The sequence below is a fragment of the Mastigoproctus giganteus genome, chromosome 6, assembly GCF_048544385.1.
Source record: "Mastigoproctus giganteus isolate SK-2022 chromosome 6, ASM4854438v1, whole genome shotgun sequence".
Classification (NCBI taxonomy): Eukaryota; Metazoa; Arthropoda; class Arachnida; order Uropygi; family Thelyphonidae; genus Mastigoproctus; species Mastigoproctus giganteus.
In genome coordinates this window covers 121,207,302-121,232,541 of record NC_143580.1, presented here as the reverse complement: position 1 = coordinate 121,232,541, position 25,240 = coordinate 121,207,302, and the positions used below count along the sequence as shown (strand labels likewise).

The window sequence follows — 25,240 nt, the reverse complement described above, 5'->3', positions numbered from 1 at the left end:
TGAAGTGATTCTTACACATGCAAAGAAGAATAAGATCATTACAATACAGTACTTGCATGTTTGATTATAATTTTTTTTTTTTTTTTGTGCAAATTTTAATCGGCGATTTTCATATTATTAAACTGTGATTATTGTCAGTAATGTGGTTTTTTTGTGAACTGACTATTAGTATTTAGATGTTAAATAATAAATATTTTGTTGTGTTTTCTATTTTGTTTTCTTATATTCTCTTATAACATTCATAAATATGCATAATATTTATATTTATGCATAAATTTATATTAATGCATAAATATACAGATTTGTTTGTAACATATACATATGTTATAAATATTAAATAATGATAAAAAAAATATACTACATGTACCCCTCCCCCCCCGGTGCAAACTCTCTGGATTCAACAACATTTTCGCCAGACGGAAAATTCTTTATTCCCTTCTCTACTTCTAGTTCAAGCAGCAATGCAACACATAACTAATCAATTAATTAAAACAACGTTTGGAATCAAAATTCTACTGTAAATTCTCTACTTTCCAAGACTACATACAACCTTCAACTCTATATGTCATGACTTTAACTTCTACTGATGCAGATTCTTGATGTTAGCCTGGATGTCTAAACTGTATACTTTACTGTGTCCCCCTTCCCTTCCTTTACTCTTTTTTTCTGTTCCCCTCGAGGCAGGATAAGTACCTCCGGTTTGGGCTCCCCTAGGTACGCGATTGCTGGCGCTCAGAGAGTTACCTCCTTCTGCGCACAGAATATTATTTATCATATCCACTTGTTAGAACATACGCGCTTGTGACCTATCTCTTTGGAACGAGGACAGGTATTAAGAAGCAATCTTCCTGGTGATCGCTGCTTCATAGCAGCCAACAGGTCAAAAACAACACATACGCACGCAGCACAAACATAGCACAGCACTCACTGCTGGCTATTTTCCAGTTCTGTATCATTACAATGTACCACAGTGAAGTTGAACCAATGTTCAGGAACCGCCCTACATAATACACAAACCATGTCCTTTCAGTATCAGTCCTCTCTGTGAATTTAAGTCGACAAGATACATGTCTTTTTCCACTCGTTTTGAGGTCTTTATTCAATTCCCACGACGATTGTCGCAAAATTATAGTCTTCAATCGAAGTTGTAGTTCAGCAAATATCAGGTAGAATGAGTAGGGCTTTTTCCCTGTGAGCTATTCCGGGTTTTCAGCGCACAAACATGCATATCTGTCCGTGAACACACACTTCTGCAGCCAAAATAATCGAAACGGCTATAGGCGACAAGCTCCGGTGCCATTAAATAATAATTTGAGTAATTTTAAAAAATGCTTCACAATTTGATTGCCTCCCGCTCTGCTCTCCAGTGACAGCATTGACCAACTTTCCTAAAATGTCGCCTAATATAAACAGCAATTTTTTCTGTATTTTCCAGCCTCAATATGGTATGCACCCGAACTGAGCATTCTACATGCCTTTCCGACAAACCGACTAGTCCACATTTGGTCTTTTTTTGCAACTAATAATTAGCGTATCGTATTGACACTTCCAGTGGCTGCATATCACACAGGCGCCTCCGTAGCCAGGTGGGAAGGAGCAGCAGTGCGTAGCACACGCTTCTTGATTAGACCGGGGTTCGAGCCCGTCACCATCAAATACGGAGGATGCGGAAAGGTCAGGGAATGACCACCGCATATTCCGGAGCAATATGGCCTTAGTTGCTAATACTCCTAAAAATCAAATAACCAACAACAAGCATATCACACTTATTTTCGCTTCCTGCTTGTAGCCTCTTTGATCACTTCCATATATCATTATGATGTAATAATTGCAAATTTTCAAACAGTTCCACTAACTCTTTTAGGGTGGTGTCTGGCACCGTTTTAGTACAAATCTCTAAAATTCTACATGAGTTCTGAAACTTTGAAAATGAGTTAAAGCGGTCTTTGAAAATTTATAGAAGTACAGTATTTCTAGGGCAGTGGATATCTATGGACCGCTTCAAAAATAAAAAAAAAATTGCGGACCCATCTATACATGGTGATTCACTACCAGTGCGACAAACTTGCAGGAGGTGTAGGGGGGGGCACAAAGACGAATCGGAATCACATAGCATTGCAGGGTCCGAAATGGATTCGTCATGCGGTAGAGGACATTGAACGGGAGGTCGCGTGAACAGCGATCCCGCTGGAAGTCAGCATTTGCGAACCGGTTACAGAGGCAGTAGGATCGAGTATTCAAACGTTGAACTGGGCGACATGCACCGTATGGAGCTGCAGACTGTAACGGGCGCGCCGCTCTGCGCTTGAACCAGGAACATTTCCCGCACAGGCGTGCTCCTCATCATACGATTTTCGCACGTGTGCACAGAAGGTTACGTGAGACTGGTTGTTTCACGAGAGGTACCATGAATCGAGAGCGAACGACGAGGACGCCAGATAATGAGGAGAATGTCCTACGTCTTGCAGAAGGCAATCCGAGTACGAGTACTCGAGCGATAGGCCAACGATTGGGTATTTCCCAATCCACTGTATGGAGGATACTGTCAAATGAGTTCCAAACCTCTCCAAATGAGTTCACACCATCCGCAACGCGTCCAATCATTGGAGCCTGCGGATTATCCACTCCGGAGGACTTTTGCTACTTGGTTTCTTCAACAGAAACGGTTCGCAAATGCTGACTTTCAGCGGGATCGCTGTTCACGCGACCTCCCGTTCAACGTCCTCTACCGCATGACGAAGGCATTTCGGACCCTGCAATGCTATGTGATTCCGATTCGTCTTTGTGCCCCCTACACCTCCTACAAGTTTGTCGCACTGGTAGTGAATCACCCTGTATATATATGTGGCTGGCCGACCGCCGTTTCGCGGACCCCAGTTTGGGAAACGCTGGTTTAAGGGGTCGCTTTCATTCTTCGCTTCAGAATTCTGGATCAGATATGATAATGAAATCTTGAAGTATACAGAGCTAAACTATTAATTTCCAGGTTGCGTTTAGTCAGGAGACATTTCCCCAGAGTACTGTATTTGAGCAACACATTTGGAAGCATATTTTTCTTTATATATAAATGAAATTGTGTTTCTAATCTGCCTGGAGACCACAGAACATAGGGCGCCTCCGTAGCCAGGTGGGAAGGAGCAACAGTGCGTAGCACAGGCTTCTTGATTAGATCGGGGTTCGAGCCCGTCACCACCCAATACAGAGGACGCGGAAAGGTCAGGGAATGACCACCGCATTTCCTGGAGCAATATGGCCTTAGTTGCTAATGCTCCTAAAAACCAAGCAACAAACAAACAAACAAAACATAGATACTGCAAATTTCCTGTCAAATTGCCTTTTAAGCAGAGGCGAAATATTCGAAACACAATTTCATTTATATACAGTACAGTATATCGAAAAATCTGCTTCCAAATGTGTTGCTTAAATACAGTATTCGGGGAAAATGTCATCTGACTAAACGCAACCTAGAAAGTTAATAGCTTAGTTCTGTATACTTCAAGATTTCATTATCATATATGATCCAGAATTCTGAATCGAAGAATAAAAGCGACACCGTACACCATGCTAGAGCACTATTCATTAAACCAATTTCAGCTCTCCAAGGAAAGCCAAGAGAAAGGAAAGAAAGAAAAAAGTTCCTCTAACATTATACTACGTTGGATGAACTTCCGGAATACTCTACTTGCTTCTCTTCTACACTCTTCAGCGACAGGATGACATTTCAGATATCCAATGGTTGGATGCACGTGTGTCTTGGATGCTTATCCGTGCCACTCCCTTTTGCCTTCGGAGCAGGCGCATTAGAATAGCTGAACGTTTGTGCAGTAATAAGTCACCAAGGAATACGTGCTGGTAACACTGTTGGATTTTAAGTTTCCGAAAAGTTATGGGGGCTCTCCTAGCTCGCTTTCGCTGGAGGAGATTCTCAACAGCAGCAGGTTAGATATTCTTAATTCAATTGTACTAAGAATGGTTTTTGTTAAGTTTGCGTGTGCAGCGAAAAAGAAAGAAGGAGGGGGAGAATACGATGGGTACGAGCGGAGTGCGTGTGTGTATATGTGTGCGCGCGCGTGTATATGTGTGCGCGCGCGCGTATGAAGAAGCGTGCTATACTTAGTTTATCTCCTTGTTTCTCTAGTTCAATGGATATGCTTGTATAAAATTTATTTAACATTTCTTTCGTCATTAAACAATTTGATTCAAGACCGTTCCGCACTCAGCAATAGGCATAACACTATAGTTTCTAATGCGAGCTATAGATTAATTATTATAGGTAACGATATTTCCAAGGTTTATTTTTTATCGTTGACTTGCGGAAATTCCCATATTGTAAGATGCATATGAGATAATTGCATCTCTTGTAATTATCATCCAAGTGAAAAAAAAAAAAAAAAGATTAAAACTAAGTTCACTGAGCCTTAATAACCCCGTTCGGCGAATGGAGGAAGAAGCGAAAAAATTTGCGCTGCAGTGAGACTTTTTTTTTTTCTTTTTTTTTTTGAAAAATTCAATGTGTGTTGTAGTGCAGGCTTAAATTAGTTTGCTCCTAGTAAACAAAATATGTTGTTAACCAATGTATCTCATTTGGATGAGAACTTCCCCCCCCCCCCCATGATTCTGTATATTACACTGAAACTTCAGGCACATTATGATTCCTAGACATGTTCGACAGACAACTTATGTGATCGAAACCTGCTAATACTGTATATGTCTCGATCACACCAGTTGTCTGTCCATATGTCTAGTTTAAAGTTTCGAGACAACAGGATTCCCATAATGTTTTTTGTACAATGTCATTACGATTCTTATTTAAGAAAAGTTTGCACTAGTGTATATTGACTGCAAGTTGCGAAACAGTATTGCTGATTAAATCGTGAGATGGTACCCTGTTATCTTTCAAAAAGTGAAATGCTAGATCCCCAATTACTTATACCAGTCTTAACACGTGATTCTGATTCATGGTTTATCCTGCCTAACTGGGCAAGCGCAGTAAATTGTAAACTGTTACAAGAATGTGCGACCTTTCCTTAAATAGAAGGAAAGGAAGAAATGGAGGAACGAACACGGTCATTTAACGGCTTTCACGTGCATAATCTTGTGACAAAACGAAATTGGTACTAATCACTTGCAAAAAAATTTTTTGGCTGGTGCAGCATAAGCCTCACGCTTCCTTGCACCACATAGCTAATACTAATAAAAATACAACGGCAGGACAGGAATAATTTACAGAGTATTCCAGCGTGACCTGTGACGTCAATGCAGTCATCACGAAGTGATAGAAATATCCATGCTTATCTCCATCATTTTTAAATTTTCCGATACACAGTCATAAACACCAGCTAAAAATAATGCTAAAAGATAGGAATGCAATAATGTTCAAGGAAAAAATGTCCTCCCTTTTGAGCGTAAGAACACACATAAACAATAACCACAATCATTCAATACAAGAAAGTAATTTTGATACATCAAAATCACTTCTGCCTCACTGTGAGGTATATACAGGGCCGTGCCGAGCCATTTTGATACATGAGGCAAGGATGAAAAATTGCGCCCTACTGTTAATCATGGCAACGTTGGCAATTATTTAATCTTTCTTTTGGCGCCCTTTTTAGCTTTTAATCTGAGGCAAAAGCCTCGTTCGCCTCACCCTCGGCACGGCTCTCGATATATATATCTGTCTGCAAGGACAGAGCTTGGTAGTATATCTCATATATATTCATTTTGGATGCCAGTTATATTTTGTGGTCATAGGCAATGGCAAGTTTAGCCTAACAGGAGGCGAAATTAGGTAAGGAAATAGGATAGAAATAGACACTGCTGCCTATTGGTATAAACTAATAGTCCAGAGTGTGGAAAATATTAATTAGAGGAGAGTGAACAGTATCCGAATGAAGATATATATATATCTGTAAAGTATACATAAGTTTAAAAAGCTAGCGACATCTAATACGAAGAGAAACAAAAAAAATATATAAAAATTCAAGAAATTACAGGTATTGTTACAAATATCTGAAATCGAGTTATACAGCATATAATTTGCATGATATTATTATTCACTGTTTTAGAAAGTAGAAAAAAAATATATTTAACTGAAATAAAAAAGGCAAGAAATTATAAAATTCACTTTTATAGCTAATTTTTTTTTTTTTTTTTTTTTATGTGAACTCCAAACACGAGAGGTATTAGAACCTATAGTACTTGGTACCATGTTTGGGTTAAATGGGTTGAAGTATGGGGGGGGGGGATGCCGGAAACTTTGCTCTAGAGACTAAACATGGGTTTCACCACTTCAAGCCTCCAATAAGCAAAGCAGTGGTATTTCACCGGTTGATGAAAGTCATCTACCACTTGTAAATATATATATATATATAAAAGGAGTTAAAATATTTGAAATACATCTGAATTCATTACTTTCAGATGATAAAACACGGTACTGTAGTGTGTAATTGCATGTATTCTTGGCTAGTTTGCTATTTTGCTAGACGGAAAAACTCAAATTTCTAGGATTAAAAAAAAAAAAAAAAAAAAAACTAACCCTTGATTGAGACCGACTTACTTGATCTCATTATGAAAACGGCACATAAATATACCCGAATGAGTATGATATCAAGAATTTCTTCTTTGGAGATGACTGATTTGTTGGATGACTGCTTTAACCTGGTGTGCATTTATTTGGAGGAAGTTGAGATGCAGTGAACTGAATAACTTATGGTGTGCTGCCATAATCGATTTGGGATTATTGAACTCTGTTTGCTTTGATATAGAATGGACAGTTACAGTCCCAAGTGGAGTGATTGCGGGATATTTACATTAGCTCCTTCAGTTAGCGCAAATGGGGTCAGCAGCTTTGTTTGGGCAGTTGTTAAACTCATGCCTATGTTGGGCGCAGTGCCCATAGGTGGATTCGGCCTGGACACAGGTGTGGGTGGTGCGTCTGAAGTGACAGCTTGACGCACTTAAGAACAGGCACATGTTCTCTATACCGCTGGCATCACCAGTTAATGAAAATTATTTTTTGAAGCCCTAATGGTCTGCTGGGCAGAGTTCTCTCACCCAGTTGACCGAGGAGCCAGATCTGGGTTTGGTTTGATATTTAGATTTGATGTGATCCTCAGAGTTATCTTCTGGGAAAGCAGTTTGGAGGTTACAGGAAATTTCTCTTGCAATCTCTGCTGTTAAGACAGCATTGCTGATATCCAAAATGACACAGCCCTTTTCTCTCGGACTCCTCAGCCGTGAGAAACAAGGTGGAAATAGCTGGGTTATTAATTATATTGTTTCCGTTTTAATGAGTACCCTGACAGGACCGGCACTATCGTCTGTGGCGCCTGAGGAAAAACCTTGTAATGGTGCCTAATTCATATCGTATGTTAACACGCATATACACTGGTGTTCAAAGAAAGTGCATCACTCCTTAAAATTACAATTTTAAGGAGTGGTGCCACCATAGACATAATAATAATGTCACCACGACCATTATTTCACTTGGACTACTTCCACTGTGGAACTTACCCCAAAAAAACTGCCGCACACTTTTCTTGGCGACGAATCAAGCTACCATTCAGAGAGACTACTCATTCTACTGTTTCCTTTCAGCTTTCCATTCCGAACCACAACCATTTCGATTATCTGGCTCTGACTACCTCTTGACCGGACATGACTCGTTTAGAAAGAGGCTATATGACTTTGGAATCTCAGCTACTCCTCGGTGCTCCTGTGGACAGGAGGAGTCCTGGGAGCACCTAGTCTACGAGTGTGACCAATACGAGGACCTCAGATGTCAACTATACATCAAGATTCACTCGCTTCTTCGAAACCAGGAGGACATCGTTCTACAAGAGGAAGAGACCTACAAAGCATTCACACTTTTTTGCGCAAAATCTGTTCACAAGACAATGGACCCTACTCTCCCCTTGAGTGGGGGTATCCCAAAAGTTCACAAATCCATGAATAGGACAATATCAATCACGAGACAACAGCTATCCCTCAATGGCCCAGAGTAATGGAAACACAACTAAGACTCTGACTCAAATTGGTCAAAGACACCACAGAAGACCAGAAGAACCCATCTTGCCCTGTTGGGCAACTGGACTAAAGGACATCCAAGGTTGTCATATGACTCAACATACACTGTTTTTCTCTTGAATGGTGCTTTCTTTCCCCTCCCGTGGGGGGAAGGGGCTTTGCCCCCACTCCTCCCCTTCCCCAAATCTCTTCCCTCTGGTGGAGCACGGGCCTGCTCCATTGCAATCGCGGGACCATCCTCTCTATCGGCCCCTTACTTCCTTTTCTTCCCTTCAGTCTTCACACCCCCTTTACTGTTGACTTTCACAGCGTTTTCAGCCCGACCCATTTAGGCATATAGAAAATATTATTTCAGCGTATAGCCCATCGCAAGCTTCTAAATTATTCTAACAAACGCTAATAACTAACCGCGAGCAGCACTTTTTTTTTTTTTTTTTTTTTTTTTTAGGTTCTAGCCACTGAAATCCCAGGAAAGTAGGTGGCAGGACCTGCCAGAGTACTATATAGGTAATACCCGGCCGGCCTCCTCGTGGCGAAGTATGGTAACGTCGGGTCGCATTAGGGGCTCGGCGACTAACAAGCTGGATGAACAAGGGCACAACATGCTACATACCACATGACCCATATACTTTTAAATCCCTGGCTTTTCCGATACAGAGTACATATGCGGAGATGGTAGAAATCCCAGGAGCCGTTAGACCCAAATATATCTATACGGCTCTGACCAAGCTCTTATGTTCAGAGGGTAGTTAGAGTCCGATAGGGGATAAAGGTACGAATTCTGCAATTATTCGAGTGTGTGTATTCATATCCATCGTGATATATAGTGCTGGAGCTTGGTATACACGATTGCAAAATAGTCTAGTCAAAAAAGCATTTATTGGCAGCACAAAGGTCTGCTCTTCTGAGCCTGACTTGAGTGTACAGAACGGTGTCTACCGATGCCGCGTTGGTACTATTTGGAAGGTTGCCGGCAGACTTACTTGTAGTTCACGCAAGCTTGAAGTATTGGCTTAGAAGAGGCATCTGTGTAGAGATATTGAATATCCGATCGTGCCCACGTGGCTCGTGACCAGTTGACAATGGAATTAGAGAGGATCAATGATGAAGTAATGAGAGAGTGGCAGAGGATTGGGATACACTGAGAAGGGGAGGCAGACATACACTGGTGTTCAAGGAAAGTGCATCACCCCTTAAAATTGTAATTGTCGTCCGAATAACGTAAGTATATGGCAATATTCTTACAGACTATATCATAAGATACAGTCTGTAAGACACGCGTAGGTGTTGACGTAATATTGTATCAGCTGTTACTTTCAGCTATATAAGCACACTCTGCAAAAGTTGCAGTCATTCCTTGCTTGTGTCAGGAAAGTGCTATTGTTGCTTTACATGAGGAAGGATGTTCTTCCCGTCATATTGCTTATAGAGTGTCTTGTAATCAGTCGACAGTAATTCAGAAATCACCCAACTTCTAAATTACAGAAAAGTCTCCAAACGGATAATCACCCTCCGCTTGCTCGTGTCAATTAAAATGATAGCGGGTGAAATCAATACGTCAAGTTTTTGGCAGATGTACAATTGGAGGATCCCCCCCCCTCCCCCGAAACCCTTAAGAGCCTTCCCCTCTCTGCAGTCTGTGGCGTGCAGGCTCAAGATAGGGGATAGATTCCTGCCCATGGAGATGCTCCACAACATCCAGGAGATGGATGTGGACTACAAAAAAGTTCATAGAGGACAAATCGTACAGAAGACGCACCATCAGGGAACAGCTTTCATCTTCAGCCGAGTGACTGCCAGTGTCTTTTCATGTTCTTTCATTTCCCATGTTAATATCAATTTTATATGTAAAATTTGTAATCATACGTTTTATGTCATTTTCCTGTATTAGTTATTTCATGTTAAACCCTAGCATTGTCGCTGTTATGGGTATTATTGCATCAAGCAATCATGTAACCATTCACTGCCTGCAATAAAGATATTATATTATATATATATTTCTTTCCAAACTCAAGAATACTGGTTCTGCTGATATGAAAAAGGAACCGGACGCAAACGAGTCAACACCAAAACAGAACCGCGTTTTGAAGCGCTTATGCCTTAAAAACAGTAAAGCTTTTTCGTCTGAGCTGAAAAGAGAATGGGGAGAACATACAGGAGTGGTAGCAAGTGCAGTAACAGTCAGAAGAAGCCTCTTCAAAAATGGACTTGTAGCCCATCGTCCTAAGAAAAAGTCCCTCCTCATACACACACACACACACACACACACACACACAAAAAAAAAGGCCCAATTAATTTGGTATAAGGACTAAGATGCATTTAGGGCTCAAGCCTCATATAGTATAAGGAGCATGTCAAATGAACCCCCCCCCCCCGAGCAGTGGAAGTCAGTTATTTTCTCGAATGAGAAGAAATCTAACCTGCATTGCTCTATACAGGATAGGAAACAATCGGTTCGCCGTAGACGTGGTGAAGAATGCCATCGAAACTGTATAGTGTCTACAGTGAAATTCCCTACCAGCCAAATGATATGGGGGTGCATTTCGTATCGCGGAGTAGGTCACTTGCAGCTTATAAAAGGTTCCGTAAATGCCAATGATACCTGGCTATATTGGAAGGCAAAATTTTTGCCAACCATTAGAGACCATTTCAACCTGCCAAGTAACTGCATCTTTCAGGACGACTCTGCTCCTTGTCATCGGGCGAAAAGTGTAAGTAGGCACTTCTATAGTTACTTTAGCTTCATTTTTGCATTAGAGGTTCGACATTAATGTGGTTACATATGGCACAGGTGAAAAATGGTTAGCAGAACGGTCTATTACAACTCTTAGCTGGCCAGGAAACAGCCCAGACCTGAATCCTAGAGAGAACTGTTGGCATGTGGAATCTGCAGTTGCCAGAAAGAAACCAAAGACCTCTCGTGATCGTCAGGAAGCCATAATTCGTGTTTGGAACCACGAACTATCAGTTGATTATCTTCAGAAATTGACCTTGTCAATGCCTCGACGGTGTGTTCTTTCATCAGGGCTAGAGACGGTTGAACTAAATATATTAGTTTGCACTTGGTGAATTTGCAATTTGTTTTCCATTTAAAATGATAAACTGAAGCAAATTGAGGGCTTCCGATAACATTTCAGCCATAATTGTCGTATTTACCAAAACTGTTGTATAAAGGTTGCAAATGCTCATTTTGGTTCCAAACATGAATTATGGCTTCCTGAAGTTCACGAAGGGTGTTTGGTTTCTTTCTGGCAACTGCAGATTCCACACGATGCCAACAGTTTTCCATATGATTCAGGTCTGGGATGATTCCTGGCCAGCTAAGAGTTGTAATGGACCGTTCTTTCTACCATTTTTTCACCTGTAACAAATGTAAACACATTACTGTCGAACCTCTAATGCAGAAATGAAACTAAAGTAACTATAGAAGTGCCTACTTACACTTTTCGCCCGATGACAAGGAGCAGAGTCGTCCTGAAAGATGCAGTTACTTGGCAGGTTGAAATGGTCTATAATGGTTGGCAGCAATTTGCCTTCCAATATAGCCAGGTATTCATTGGCATTTACGGAACGTTTTATAAACTGCAGGTGACCTACTCCGCGATACGAAATGCACCCCCATATCATTTGGCTGGTAGGAAATTTCACTGTATACACCATACAGTCTGTATGGTATTTTTCACCACATCTGCGGCGAATCGTTTGTTTCCCATCAGAGCCATACAGATTGAATTTCTTCTCATCCGAGAAAATAACTGACTTCCACTGCTCGGGGGTCCATTTGACTTGCTCCTTATATCAAATTAATCGGGCCTTTTTCTTAGGACGACGAGCTACAAGTCCATTTTTGAAGAGGCGTCTTCTGACTGTTACGCACTTGCTACCAGTCCTGTACGTTCTTCCCATTCTCTTTTCACCTGAGACGAAGAAGCTTTACGGTTTTTAAGGCATAAGCGCTTCAAAACGCGGTCCTGTTTTGGCGTAGACTTGTTTGCGTCCGTTTCCTTTTTTCCTATCAGCAGAACCAGTATTCTTGAGTTTGGAAAGAAATCTACTAACTGTCGACTGATTACCAGACATTCTATAAGCAATATGATGGGAAGAACATCCTTCCTCACGTAAAGCAACAATAGCATTCTTTCTTCGTGGCGTCAACTGCACGTAACTCGCCATCCTGACACAAGCAAGGAATGACTGCAACTCTGCAAGAGTTGCAGTCATTCCTTGGCTTATGGCTTCCTGACGATCACGAAGGGTCTTTGGTTTCTTTCTGGCAACTGCAGATTATCTGTTGTGGGGTTCAAGCCCGTCACTACTAAATACAGAGGATGCGGAAAGGTCAGGGAATGACCACCGCATATTCCCGGAGCAATATGGCCTTAGTTGCTAATGCTCTTAAAAATAACAACAACAACAGATTATCTGTTGGATGTGCAATTCATGCTTATATAGCTGAAAGTAACAGCTGATGCAATATTACGTCAACACCTACGCATGTCAATAAATAAATTTTCTGTTTATTATACTCCGGCACGACAACCAAGTCAGTAGAGTTTTATTTAGTAGTCACGGACTTGAACCCCAGTCCACTCAAGGAACGCGCGCTATGCACCCTCGCTCCTGACCACTGGGCTACGTCAGGCCTTACAATCTTATCTGATGCAATCTGTAAGAATATTGCCATACATTTACGTTATTCGGACGACAATCACAATTTTAAGGGGTGATGCACTTTCCTTGAACACCAGTGTCTCTGCCTCCCCCTTCTTAGCGTATCCCACCTCCTCTTCCACTTTCTCATTACTTTATCATTGATCCCCTAATTCCATTGTCAGCTGGTCACGAGCCACCGTCTGGGCTCGATCGGATATTCAATATCTCTACAAAGATGCCTCTTCTAAGCCAATACTTCAAGCTTGCGTGAACTACAAGTAATCCGCCAACAACCTTCCAGATAGTACCAACGCGGCATCGGTAGACACCGTTCTGCACACTCAAGTCACGCTTGAGGAGACCTTTGTGTTGCCAATAAATGCTTTTTTGACTAGACTATTTTGCAATCGTGTATACCAAGCTCCAGCACTATATGTCACGATGGATATGAATACACACACTCGAATAATTGTAGACTTCGTCCCTTTATCCCCTATTGGACTCTACCTGCCCTCCGAAGCTTGACATAGAGTTTGGTCACAGCCAGATAGTGTGCATAGTGTTGGGGAAAAGGCGCCTCCGGTGGTTTCCCACATCTGCGCCATATATACTCTGTGGAGACAAACAGTATCACTGTGAAAGCCAGAAAAAATTTTTTGTGTTGTAAATGAAGTATTATGCTGGGTTCTGTTGGGTGTCCTGGCTTTTGGCCTCAGGGCCCCTGATGGGACCCCACGTTGCCCGCACACACCACTAGGAGGTAGCCAGGCTGCCCATAATTCTCTGGCTAGTCTCCTCCAGGTCACCTGAGCTTCCTGGAAAGAGACCAAGTAAAAAAAAAAAAAAAAATATATATATATATATATATATATAAAATAATAGGGTTCAGGGAGTATAGGATGTACTGGAGAGGGTAAAGGAAAGGAGGTATAGACAGAGCGACGGAGGATGTAAGGGAAGGCATCCTCCACAGGTTGGGTGGGAATTCTCTCACCTAAGCGGAAGTGGAAGAAGAGGCCCCTCGAGAGGGTGGGAAGACAATCACGTATCAAGAGCGACACGGATGAAACAATTTAAGCGACCTGAGTGTCACGTCCAGTAGCTAGAAGTGGTCACAATCTAGGTGAAGATGTTCAGTATATGAGAAAAGGGTGTTGATCAATGTGCATCAGTTCCAGGATGTTGTACCAGTGATCTTCTTCTGGTGAAGAGATCATGGGCGAAGGCAGAGAAAGCGTGGCACTGGTCTTCCTCATTGATCAGAAAATGTTCATTTCCTCGAGGCAAGGCATGTATTTTTGATATGAGCAACGTTCGCAGGTCCTCGTAGAGCGGGCAAACGTAGAATAGGTGATCCCATTCTTCGTTTTCACCACAAAGACAGCGTGGGTCATCCACGATGTTCATAGAGGCAAGTTTGTGATTTATGGATCCATGGCCTTAATCAGGAAAGTGGTATATAACCCTGGGCTGTACCATGCTGGAGCTTTAGGGTAGATCTGGGCTATTTCAGGTAAGAATTTTTTAGTGATGGAACCTTTGGGGGTGGTATTCCATCTGTTTTGCCAGGCGTTAAGAAGGTAGACTGCAAGGCACTTTTTTCTTCTTTGATGGTGTGTGCTGGGTTTGTAGTGAAATCCAGGATGGTGGTAGGGAGTCCCTTTGCGAGCCGGTAGTGCACGCCTTTGCGAATTATCTGCAGGTCTAGAGGGAGAACTCCTGCCAAGACTTGGAGGGCTGGGTTGCTTACTGTGCAGCAGGCACGGGTGATAGTGAGAAGGATATTACGCTGGATGGAGGTGAGCTTCCTTTGGTTACGAACAATGAGTGCACGATGATACCAGACACCTGCACAGTAGGTTATAGTGGGAATAAATACAGCTTTGTATAGCATATGCAGCGAGCGGCGATTTAGGCCCCAGTCAGACCTGCTGATCCTCACTACCATTGCCGTGTAGTTCCTGACTTTGCGATGAAGGTAGTCTATATGCGGGTAAAACGTGAGCTTGGGGTCGAGAATTACCCCAAGATACATCAACTCAGTTGTCAGTTTGATAGTTCTACCAGCAATTTTAATCTGCGGCGGCCTGCTTATTTGAAGGGTTCCTCTGAGTAGAATTGAAGTAGTTTTCTCAGGGGATATATGGAGTTTATGGAGGCTGGCCCATTCTTGTAGCTTTGTAAGGGCTCGTGGTTCGGATGGAAAGGTCAAAGGAAACTGAGTAGAATGAGTAGTCTCTCTGAATGGTAGCTTGAATAGGCGCCAAGAAAAGTGCGCGGCAGTTTTTTTGGGGTAAGTTCTACAGAGGAAGTAGTCCAAGTGAAATAATGGTTGTGGCGACATTATTATTATTATGTCTATGCTGGCACCTAGACTTGCGCTTATTCTCCACGTGATAAACTGAATTTTTGCAAAACAGGCCTGTACGGCAGCGTAAGATATAGATCTTACAAATTAAAACAGAAATTTTGTTTTGCTAAAATAAATCCAGGTAGGGCGATGGAAAGGGATTATTAAGTTAAAGATAGTAAGTATTAAAATTGGATATTTAGTTTTAATGTAAATAAGGTTAAAATTTGAAGAAACACTGGGTTTGGGAAAGTTATGTTGTTGTTATTTGGTTTTTAGGAGCATTAGCAACTAAGGCTATATTGCTCCAAGGTTATAGATGTATGTGGTTAAATAGTGGCTAAATGGAAACAAGTAATTTCGAATAATATAAGAGAGCTAACAGTTACAGCAGGACTAGGTAGAGGGTCCCATTTGTGAACAGGTGTGAAAGGGTTGCAGAGGGCAAGAACAATACTACCGTGAAATGGGATTTACGAAGCGTCTCTTTTGATCTAAGCCACCGTTACGAAGTAAACAGGAAATGAGTGGACGTCCAGTGTTGACATCAAAAGAAAACGGCGTCAGGCTGACTAATATTTTTGGTAAGTTGGCCATATTTAGCAGAGAAGGTGTGAACACGAAAATAAGTGATTTGGAGGTGACTGCAAACATGAAAAGGTCATACTGCCGTGTGGAGAAAAAAAAAAAAAAGAAAGAAAGAAATTTCTAGAGAAGGGTTGGTTTGTGCCCTAGGGAGGCAGCTGGGGTGAGTTGTTTTAGCAAATAGGAAGGAATGAAAAACATCACTGAAAGGATTCGATATGGCGGTCGAGGTGTTCTCATTTGGGGAGACGTTATCTTGGATGGACGTACACAACTTCAGATACTGGAAGGCGGTACTGTAACCGGTGCACGCTACTGTACTGAGGTAATTCTTCGCCATCTGCGTCTATTCCGAGGTGCCATTGGCCCCGAGTTCGTGTTTATGGATGATAACGGCACACCCCATCCCACTGCAGCTGTTGATATGCTTTTGGAAAGTGAGGACAATGTTCGTATGGATTGGTCTGCCCATTTCCCACCCCCCACCGATCTAAATCCCATCGAACACATATGGGAAGCTCTGGGGAGACGCCTCGAGGCACGTCCACACCGGCCAGAAAATATTCACCAGCTGAAGATGGCGCTGACAGAGGAATGGACGATGTTACAGCAAGAACTTATCAACAACATTGTTCTAAGTATAGACAGGAGGTGCAAAGCCTGCACCGACATTAGGGGTGGCCATATCTGCTAATGAGGACCACCTCTTCCCTTTGTTCCATCTTTGGCAGTGATGCATCTGTATCGTGGCAGCCAGTGGTATGTTGCCATTTTTGAATAAAGTCCCTCTGTACCGTTTTGTTTCGGTTGTTGTGTCGGTGTTGTTTCTTCCATCATTTCTGTACCTCACGAGGTCCCTTTGGTATGCTTTTCCCATATCCAGGCCACTCCTATGAGAAGCTACACTGGTCCTTAAATTTTGAATACCAGTGTATCATGCCACACCATATCAAAAGATCCAGTAAAATCTATAAAGATGGCTAACACATACTTATCCTCTGCCTGGTTGGTGAAATCCATAAGATCATTGATGGCATCCTCTGCAGAATGCCCTCTCTTGAAACCATACTGATAAGGCAGGGTCAAACCATTTTTATCGATGACTTGGTTCAGTCTTAAAAATAAAGATCTTTCAAAAATTTTGCCAAGATTGGCCAATAACGAAATTGGTCTATGCCCCTTTGGGTAATTCGATTTTTTACCCGGCTTAACTAACAGCTTAATCAAACCAAATTTCCAGATCACAGGAAAGGTACCTTGAAGTAAGCATTTATTATATATTGAATAAATATATAATAAATATTATATATTTATTTATTATATATTCAAATTTATTGTAATTTAAAGATTCCCTTTGGAAATGTTAATTTTCTTAGAAACGGCTCTCAATTCCTCTAAAGTAAATAAGTCGATATCGACTGACCCAAGGTATGTTACATTAGATTCCCTGATATCTTCTTGCTCTGTTGTCTTCCCCCCCCCCCTCATGAGGGAACAGCTCAGATGTTACTGCCTGCACTGTTGTAATCCAATCAGTTGTTCCCATACCATTAACGATCGCTGTATTCATTATCTCTCCAGGTCTTACTTTATTCATACTTAGTTTATAAATTAATCTCCGAGATCCTCGGAGATTAATTTATAAACTAGTAACTAGACTTCTCCAAGCCCTTTATTTACTAGTAACTAGTTAATTTATAAACTAGTAACTAGACTTCTCCAAGCCCTTAATTTACTCTCATAAATAGCCTTATAATAAATTTTCTTTTTATTCCTATAACATGCATGATAAAATTGAGCCTCATTCAGCCCCCACTGCCTATATCTCTGATATGCCTTCCTACCTAAAAACACTTCTTTCCTTAACCTGGATAATTCCGCATTCCACCAATTAACAACTCGTTTCTTAACTTGTCTTCTTGAGACACAACTGAGGGCTCTAAGCAATGCAGACTGAATGAAAGCAGCATACGCACAAACATTTAAGAAATTCAAATTAACCATATTGTCTCCTGAAAAATCTAAAGCCACTGACTGTGCAAAACTAGGCCAGTTAAACTTCTTATAAGTAAATCTAGATAACTCAAAATTATTAGAATCTACAGTAGTATTTAAATCAACCAAATTAATATGAAAAACCAAAGATCTATGATCACTATTCGTATGGTCTGTTTTCACAAGCCAATGACAAATTCGCCTGGATAACCCCTGAGTTACTAGAGTCAAGTCAATGTTCGACCTGCTATGAACATTGTTAAAAGTATAAGACTATCCTGATATATTAACTACACACCAATTATTCATCAAAATAAATTCCTCCATTAAGCGACCTCTCTGATCAGTCATGCCGCTAAACCATAAATTGACTTTGCATTGGAATCCATGCAATAATTAAATTACTACAACCAGTTAAACTGAAAACTGTTTCCATATAATGAATAGAGTTAACAATTTCCTGACTAGGAGGAAAATAAAGAGATATTAAATTAAAAGACAGCCTAGGAGTACTAATGTCCAGACATGTTAAGTTCTGACTACATAGTCCGGAGAGAACAGTTATCTGCAATAACTTATTAAAGATACAAATGCTATTTTAGGTTTCACATCAACTACACTTATAACTCTGGCATCGGCAGGAAAACTAACAATTTTATGTCCATGTGCAAAGGAACCAAAATACAGCTCCTTGCATACACATAATGTCAATACTATTTTGCACATCCACCATTCTAATTTCATCAGTAACCGCTCGACACTTTGAGCGTTGAGTTGAACCAACTTAAACATACTACCTTCATCATTACAGCCATGGTCGTGGTGACAGTTCAACTTTTATTTTCCTTGTCGTGCGATGGCGGATACGATGGTGGAATCAACAGATCAGTAGTCGCTGATTAAAAATAGGTTCGTATCATAGTGTGGGTTAATGTTGGAGGTGGAAATACAAAGTTTTCTAAAAATTCATTTTACCACTGTGAGTGTGGCAGAGTTCTCAAAATCACATTTGTAAGAGACAAATGAGGGGTCTCGCGAGCAATTTGAGCAATTAGCAACCTTGTTATAGATGCGTTTATTTTAGGGGCTGTCTAGCAGGTAAAGTCGCCCATCAAAGGAAATGATGCCAGGAACACGGTTCAACTTGTTTTTGACTAATTCCAGGATGCTGAGAAAGATGGTGGTATCAGTTTTCTCGTGTACAAATAGCTGAGACCCAGTTTTGCCATAGTGGGTAATGATAATATGTTTGACACTAATGACAATCTTCGAAATATTGATGCTATAGTAAAATCAATAATTGGAACATGTTCTTCGTCCAAAGTTACACTAAAGGGGGCACCATTCTACAGCCAAATGTGGAAGATTTGATCGCGGCAGACTTCCAAAGTTTGCAGGCTGCTCTATTCAATTCCGCGTCAACGGCGGTACGGTGGCCCGACCATTGACAAAAACATTTAGTTAAAAACGAGACAGACCATGCGAAATACCCTCTGGAAATAAAAATGTTTTCTTACCAACGGATTCCACTGAAGGAATTCTTCAGTGGAATCCGTTCCTTCAGTGAAGGAATTCCACTGAAGGAATTCTTCTAGTGAAGACAGAGTTCCTGTCATAAACAGCAATTAATCCACTTAATTAAATCGTAGAGCTAAAACGAACGTGGCTGGTCAGCAAAACGGCGAATATTCAGTGATGAGGCATTCGCGAGCTAGAACAGGTTACGTTTCTTGTTTTCAAGGTTGTCTCTCTTAGTAATTTAACTTAAGATAAAGCAGCCATAAGATAAAGCAGCCAGATTTTTAAGTAGCCAAAGCGGGACATATTATAATTTCTTAATGGATGTCCCGCCAATGCGGGACATCCAGGACACTTTCCTTAAAAATACACTAACGCAATTAACCTCTCAGAACATGGAGAGCCCCCACAGAAAATGTACTAATTGCAAAACTTAAAGATAGTTTTAGTATAAATAAAATTAGAAATTCTAAGTCAAATTAGAAAACCATTTATTCATGTTATTTACATAAAAAATAAGCTAATAGCAATTCAATAAAATGGTACATTTAAACATATATTGCTTATTGGAGGCTTGAAGTGGTGAAACCCATGTTTAGTCTCTAGAGCAAAGTTTCCGGCATCCCCGCCCCCCATACTTCTCCTTCAACCCATGCACGGTACTAAGTACTATAGGTTTTGATACCTTTCGTGTTTGGGGTTTTCATAAAAAAAAAAAATATATATATATATCAATAATTTTGAGCCGAACAGATTTGTTTTGCTAATGTAGAATTATTGCATAAGTCAATGTAAAACTCCTCGAGGGCCCATGTTAAATGTTAACATAAGCATAGCTTTACTGTACCCACTTTGATTGTTGTTTTTTCTGAGGTCCAAAGCTTATTAAGAAAACGCTCTTTCAATTGAAGTGTTTGTTCCTGGCAAACACAACAAGTATTGAACAATTTTGAGGATATTCTGGTAAGCAGGAGCGTAGCTACCGTATAGCAAAAGTAGGCAAAGCCTTGGGGCTCTACGACATCAGAGCCCATAAACAGATACAAGTAGGGGCCGCCCCTACTAGGCCTATAGACAGACGCAACATGTAATGAAAATATTTTTCTCACTGAGCTACTCAACATCTAGAATAAGGAAGGAATTCTTCTTATATCTTATCGCCAAAACATAACAAACCCAGGCGGCGGCAGTCTTTATTTTGCTTTTACAAATGCAACTTTGTATAGTGATCAGACATCCGTTCGGTTACTGTATGTGTATGCGCCATATCATATGGTGTTCGGGATTCCCCAGCTTGACAGGAGGACAGCAGGGATAGGCCCACACCGTATACGAACATTTAGCCATATACGGTGCTCAAAAGTTGTTAGTTGATTAATTTCAATTCAAGTATGTCAATTTTTGTTTTGAACAGAAATTGACATACAAAAATGTATTTGTTTATTATTGCTTTTTGTATTTAAAATATAAAGTTTAAAATTAAATTAATAAAATTTTGGTTAAAAATGGATGAAAAGAAAAAGTAAAAGAGTGGCGCACAAAAAGAACAATGAAGAAAGCAAAAGAACAAGCAGTCAATAAATTACCTAAATTAGATCATTTCTTTACAAAACACAGTAATGAATTATGTCCAGAAGAAGGTAAAGAAAAGACCAGTACTGTATCGGAAACTGCGGAAAAGAATACTGCTGGTGTAAATATATCTGTGGATCATTTAAATCAAGCAGGGTCATCAAACGAAAACAATTCAATAATAATGGATATGCCTTTGTCGGAAATTAATGTTGAACGCACTGCACTGTTTATTCCCTCAAGCGATCTTGGAGAATACTGGACATCAACATTTCCGATGTAACAAAAAGAAACATTGAGTTTATCACCTCAGAGACCTAAAGTACCATTTCCAAGGGTTCCTGAACAATCATACGAATTTGCAGATAAAGGAACAACTAGGTACACAGTGTACTGATGTGGGATTTACTTAAAGATATAATTACCATCAGGGGGAAAGGAAAGGGTTTTTGCTTCCGTAAAGGTGACTACAGTGGTCTCAGACAGTTTTTAAATTCTGTACAGTGGGATCAACTGATGATGTTACCAACAGCAAATTCTAAGTGGGAAGCATTCAAGGAATTAATCGTGGAAGCTACTAAACGTTTCATACCTATTAAGAAACATTGTTCAAGGTTTAGGCCTAAATGGTTGTCAAATGAACTAATGAGACTCGTGACAGAGAAGAAAAATGCATGGGATACATACAAATTACCAGGCGATACAGAAGCCTATGGTAGATTTAAGCTAGTCTGTAATCATGTCACAAAGAAGGTTAGGCAGGCGAAGGCAGATTACGAGAAATCTTTGGCAAAGGATGCTAAGAAAAACAGCAAGGATTTCTTTACTTATATAAACTCTAATATAAGGAAGGGGATTAATCTCATTGATCCACTTGATATCGATGGTTCGACTGTTGATGATCCTGCTCAGATAGTAAACAAACTGAATGAGTATTTTGCATCTACATTCACACATGAGGAGTTATTAAGGTTTGAAAATGCCAAAAGGTTATCAAATTGTAGCAGGGTGCTTAATGATTTTATAATAACTGAGAACAAAGTGGAGCAGAAATTGTTGAAGTTAAACATAAGAAAGGCACCTGGGGTGGATGGGATCTATCCAGTAATATTAAAGGAGGCAGCAAAGGAAGTAAGCAAATCCTTAGCCATAATTATGAGAGCATCCTTGGATTCAGGGAGGGTCCCCCACTGACTGGAGATGTGCAAATGTATCCCCAATTCAAAAAGGGGAATCGAAGGGTGACACGAGTAATTACAGACCAGTGAATTTAACTTCTGTTCCGGATAAAATAATGGAGTCACTGGTTAAAGTTGCATTGCAGGATCATCTAGACAAGACTGCAGCAATAATTCAGACACAGCATGGGTTTGTTAAGGGAAAGTCTTGTCTGACAAATTTGATAGGATATTATGATGTGGTTACAAAGGAACTGGATGCAAAAAATAATTTTGATATCATATACTTGGATTTCGGGAAAGCTTTTGCCACTGTAGCACATGGAAGACTATTGTACAAATTGGAGCAGAATGGTATTAAGGGTAAGTTGCTACAATGGATAAAAAGATGGTTGAGTGGGAGAAGACAGAGGGTGGTAATCAATGGGTGCTGCTCAGGAGCGGATTAAGGTCTGTTGAGGCCCCGGGCACAGAAGAAAATTTTGGACCCCTTAAAAAAAGAGAGAGACAGGGAAATAAAAATACATGTTAACCATATTTTTTAAATAAATAAAAAATATTATGTACTATTAATGTTTTATTTCCAATAAAATTTGAATATAATATATGTATAATATAATTAATAATAGCATAATAATAATCACAAAGTTTTGAACTAATAGTTGAACTAATATGTTCAACTAATTTGTTGGGGTTTTGCGTGGGCCCTTCAGAAGTCGGGGCCCAGGGCGCGCGCCCGGTGCGCCCGCCGTTAAATCCGCCTCTGGTGCTGCTCTTCGTGGACTAATGTTATTAGTGGAGTCCCACAGGGTTCGGTGTTGGGTCCACTGTTTTGTATATTTATCAATGATATTGATGAAGGTATATTAGGTTTAGTGTCAAAGTTTGCAGATAATACAAAGGTTGTCAGGGTTGTTAATGACAGTAATGGCAGTGTGCTACTGTAACAGGATCTAGAAAATTTAGGCAGATGGGCTGAGAAGTGGTATCAGGCGATACAGAAGCCTATGGCAGATATAAGCTAGTCTGTAATCATGTCATAAAGGAGGTTAGGCAAATGCAAAGTACTGCATATGGGTAGAAGTAACCCCAGAGAAACGTACCAACTGTGTGGTACTACACTTATGGTGGTAGAAAATGAAAAAGATCTGGAAGTAATTGTGCAGTCAGATATGAAGTTTTCTGAGCAATGCAGACAGCCTGCCAGGGTCGTGGGGTTTTGTCAATGATATACAGGAATTTTGCTAACAGGGAAAAGGAGGTGATTGTCCCTCTGTATAAGGCAATGGTCAGGCCACGCCTTGAGTACTGCGTACAGGTCTGGATGCATGATTTTAGGAAGGATGTAGATTTGCTTGAGCGTGTACAGAGAAGGGCAACAAGACTGATGAGGGGAATGAGGGGATCTTCTTATCAAGAGAGGCTTAAGTTCTGCAAATTGCACCGGCTGGAGACTAGGCACCTGCGAGGTGATCTGATTGAGGTGTATAAGGCCTTGAATGGGTTGAGCATGCTGAATTCTGATGGGATTCTTCCATTTGTTCGGATTACGAACCTAAGGTAGTATAAATTCAAATTGAGGAAAGACAGATGTAGAAGAGATGTGCGGAAATTTGCCTTTAACCAGCGGGTGGTTAATTCCTGGAACAAACTTCCATCTGTCTTTGTGGAAGTTGATAGGTTAAATAAATTTAAGGAGGAACTGGACAAACATTGTTTTGAGGGAATTGTGTTGTCTTTTTTTTTTTTTTTTTTTGGCTGATGCTGCATAAACTCATACACTTGCTTTCTTGCATCTCATGCCACCATTCTATTTCAACGTATGTTCCAGTTCCCCGTTGTGGCGCACTATGGCGATATTTGCCGATGCGTCTAATAAATCCCTAAACCAACAACAACCTCGTTGTGGCTGTGCTACTTCGGACTACAAGACTGAAAAAAAAAATCAATCTTTTCAGATAAAAACTTAGTGTTTCTCAACATTATATCGAGGCATGTGCTATACATGAATTGTGGCAAATAACGCAACGATTGATAAAGATCTTGAGGAACAAGTAATATAAAGATCCTCATTTTGTAAAAATGGTACTAGAACGGTTATTTCGGATAACGCTTATGTTGGCTAAAAATTCTTTACATCGGGTCATCGGGAAGGATTTTCGGAAGATTACAACGGCAATTTTTTATCGCAAGTCCGTTTACGTTCCTACTATGATGACGTAATGAAACAAATTATTAATAATCTGGTTCAGTAACTTATTTAAGCCCCACTATCCAAAATTAGTTAATAGAATGTTTAGGTATCAAATTAACAAAAGAAAAGTGTTACACTCAAAATTAATTCAGCACCATTCTTTTCACTAATTTTGGATACTACTCAAGATCTCACAAAAAATATCAATTAAGTGTTATTGTACGATGCGTTCACATAATTCGCGAAGAATATGAAAAATCCAAAGATTTTGAAATTTGTGAAACGTTTTTAGGATTCTATGACATGAACGATCATTCGGCAGAAATGATGACAGATAATATAATGAAAATATTACACAACTAAATATTCCCATTGAAAAATGTTATGGTCATGGATATGATGGGGCTAATGCCACGAGTGGGATTTATAATGGTGTACAGTCACGCATTAAAAGGTTCCAATCAAATGCAGAGTACATTCATTGTGCAAGTCACAATTTAAATTTAATTATTAAATGATAGCATAAATTGCTGATATAACGTTTCGTAATTTTTCCACATTCTTCAAATTTTGTATAATTTTTTTGGAAATACAGTAGTACAAAAAGATTATCTTCTTTCTAAATTTACTGGGGAATTTGAAGTTACATTAAAAAACTCAACCCTACTCTCTGGTTTGGTAGATTACAGTCAATAACAGCTGTGAAAGTTCGTTTTGCATATATTATAAAAGCTTTGACAGAAATGAATCTAAATAACTAAAAAAGCAGACCGAGACGAAGCGTGTAGAATAATGAAGCAAATGATGACATTTTATTTTAATTTGTATATTTTTGAATAATGTGATATGCGAAATTAATGACGCTTCAAAAACTCTACAGAAGCATGATATAGACCTCGATGAATGTACTTCTGTATTGGATTAAGTCAGTAAAATTTTACAAAACATTCGAAATTCATACGAACAAATTAAATACGAATCTGAGCAAATTGCCAAGGGTTTGGGGTAGATCCCAAATTTGAAGACAAACGACAACGGATAACTAAATGACAGCACGATTAGCTTCAGATTTTTTGTTTGATAATAGAGATTAGTTTTTGTTTTTTGCTTTTTTTCAATCAGTGCTTTTTACTGTTTTAGACAAAATTATAATACAAATTAAAAATCGTT

General features: G+C 40.0%; 2 protein-coding genes across 2 annotated transcripts in view; one reads left to right on the top strand and one right to left on the bottom strand.

Annotated features, from left to right (window-relative positions):
* The window catches only part of Samtor (S-adenosylmethionine sensor upstream of TORC1), a 500,386-nt gene that overhangs the window by 319,706 nt on the left and 155,440 nt on the right, over window positions 1-25,240 (bottom strand). The window lies entirely within an intron of this gene.
* The window catches only part of LOC150084542 (uncharacterized), a 182,978-nt gene continuing 161,555 nt past the window's right edge, over window positions 3,818-25,240 (top strand). The window contains exon 1 of the mRNA XM_090376478.1: window positions 3,818-3,938. Within this exon, the coding sequence (XP_090232604.1) occupies window positions 3,887-3,938 (52 nt within the window). The 5' untranslated portion in view covers window positions 3,818-3,886. The remainder of the gene's footprint in view (window positions 3,939-25,240) is intronic.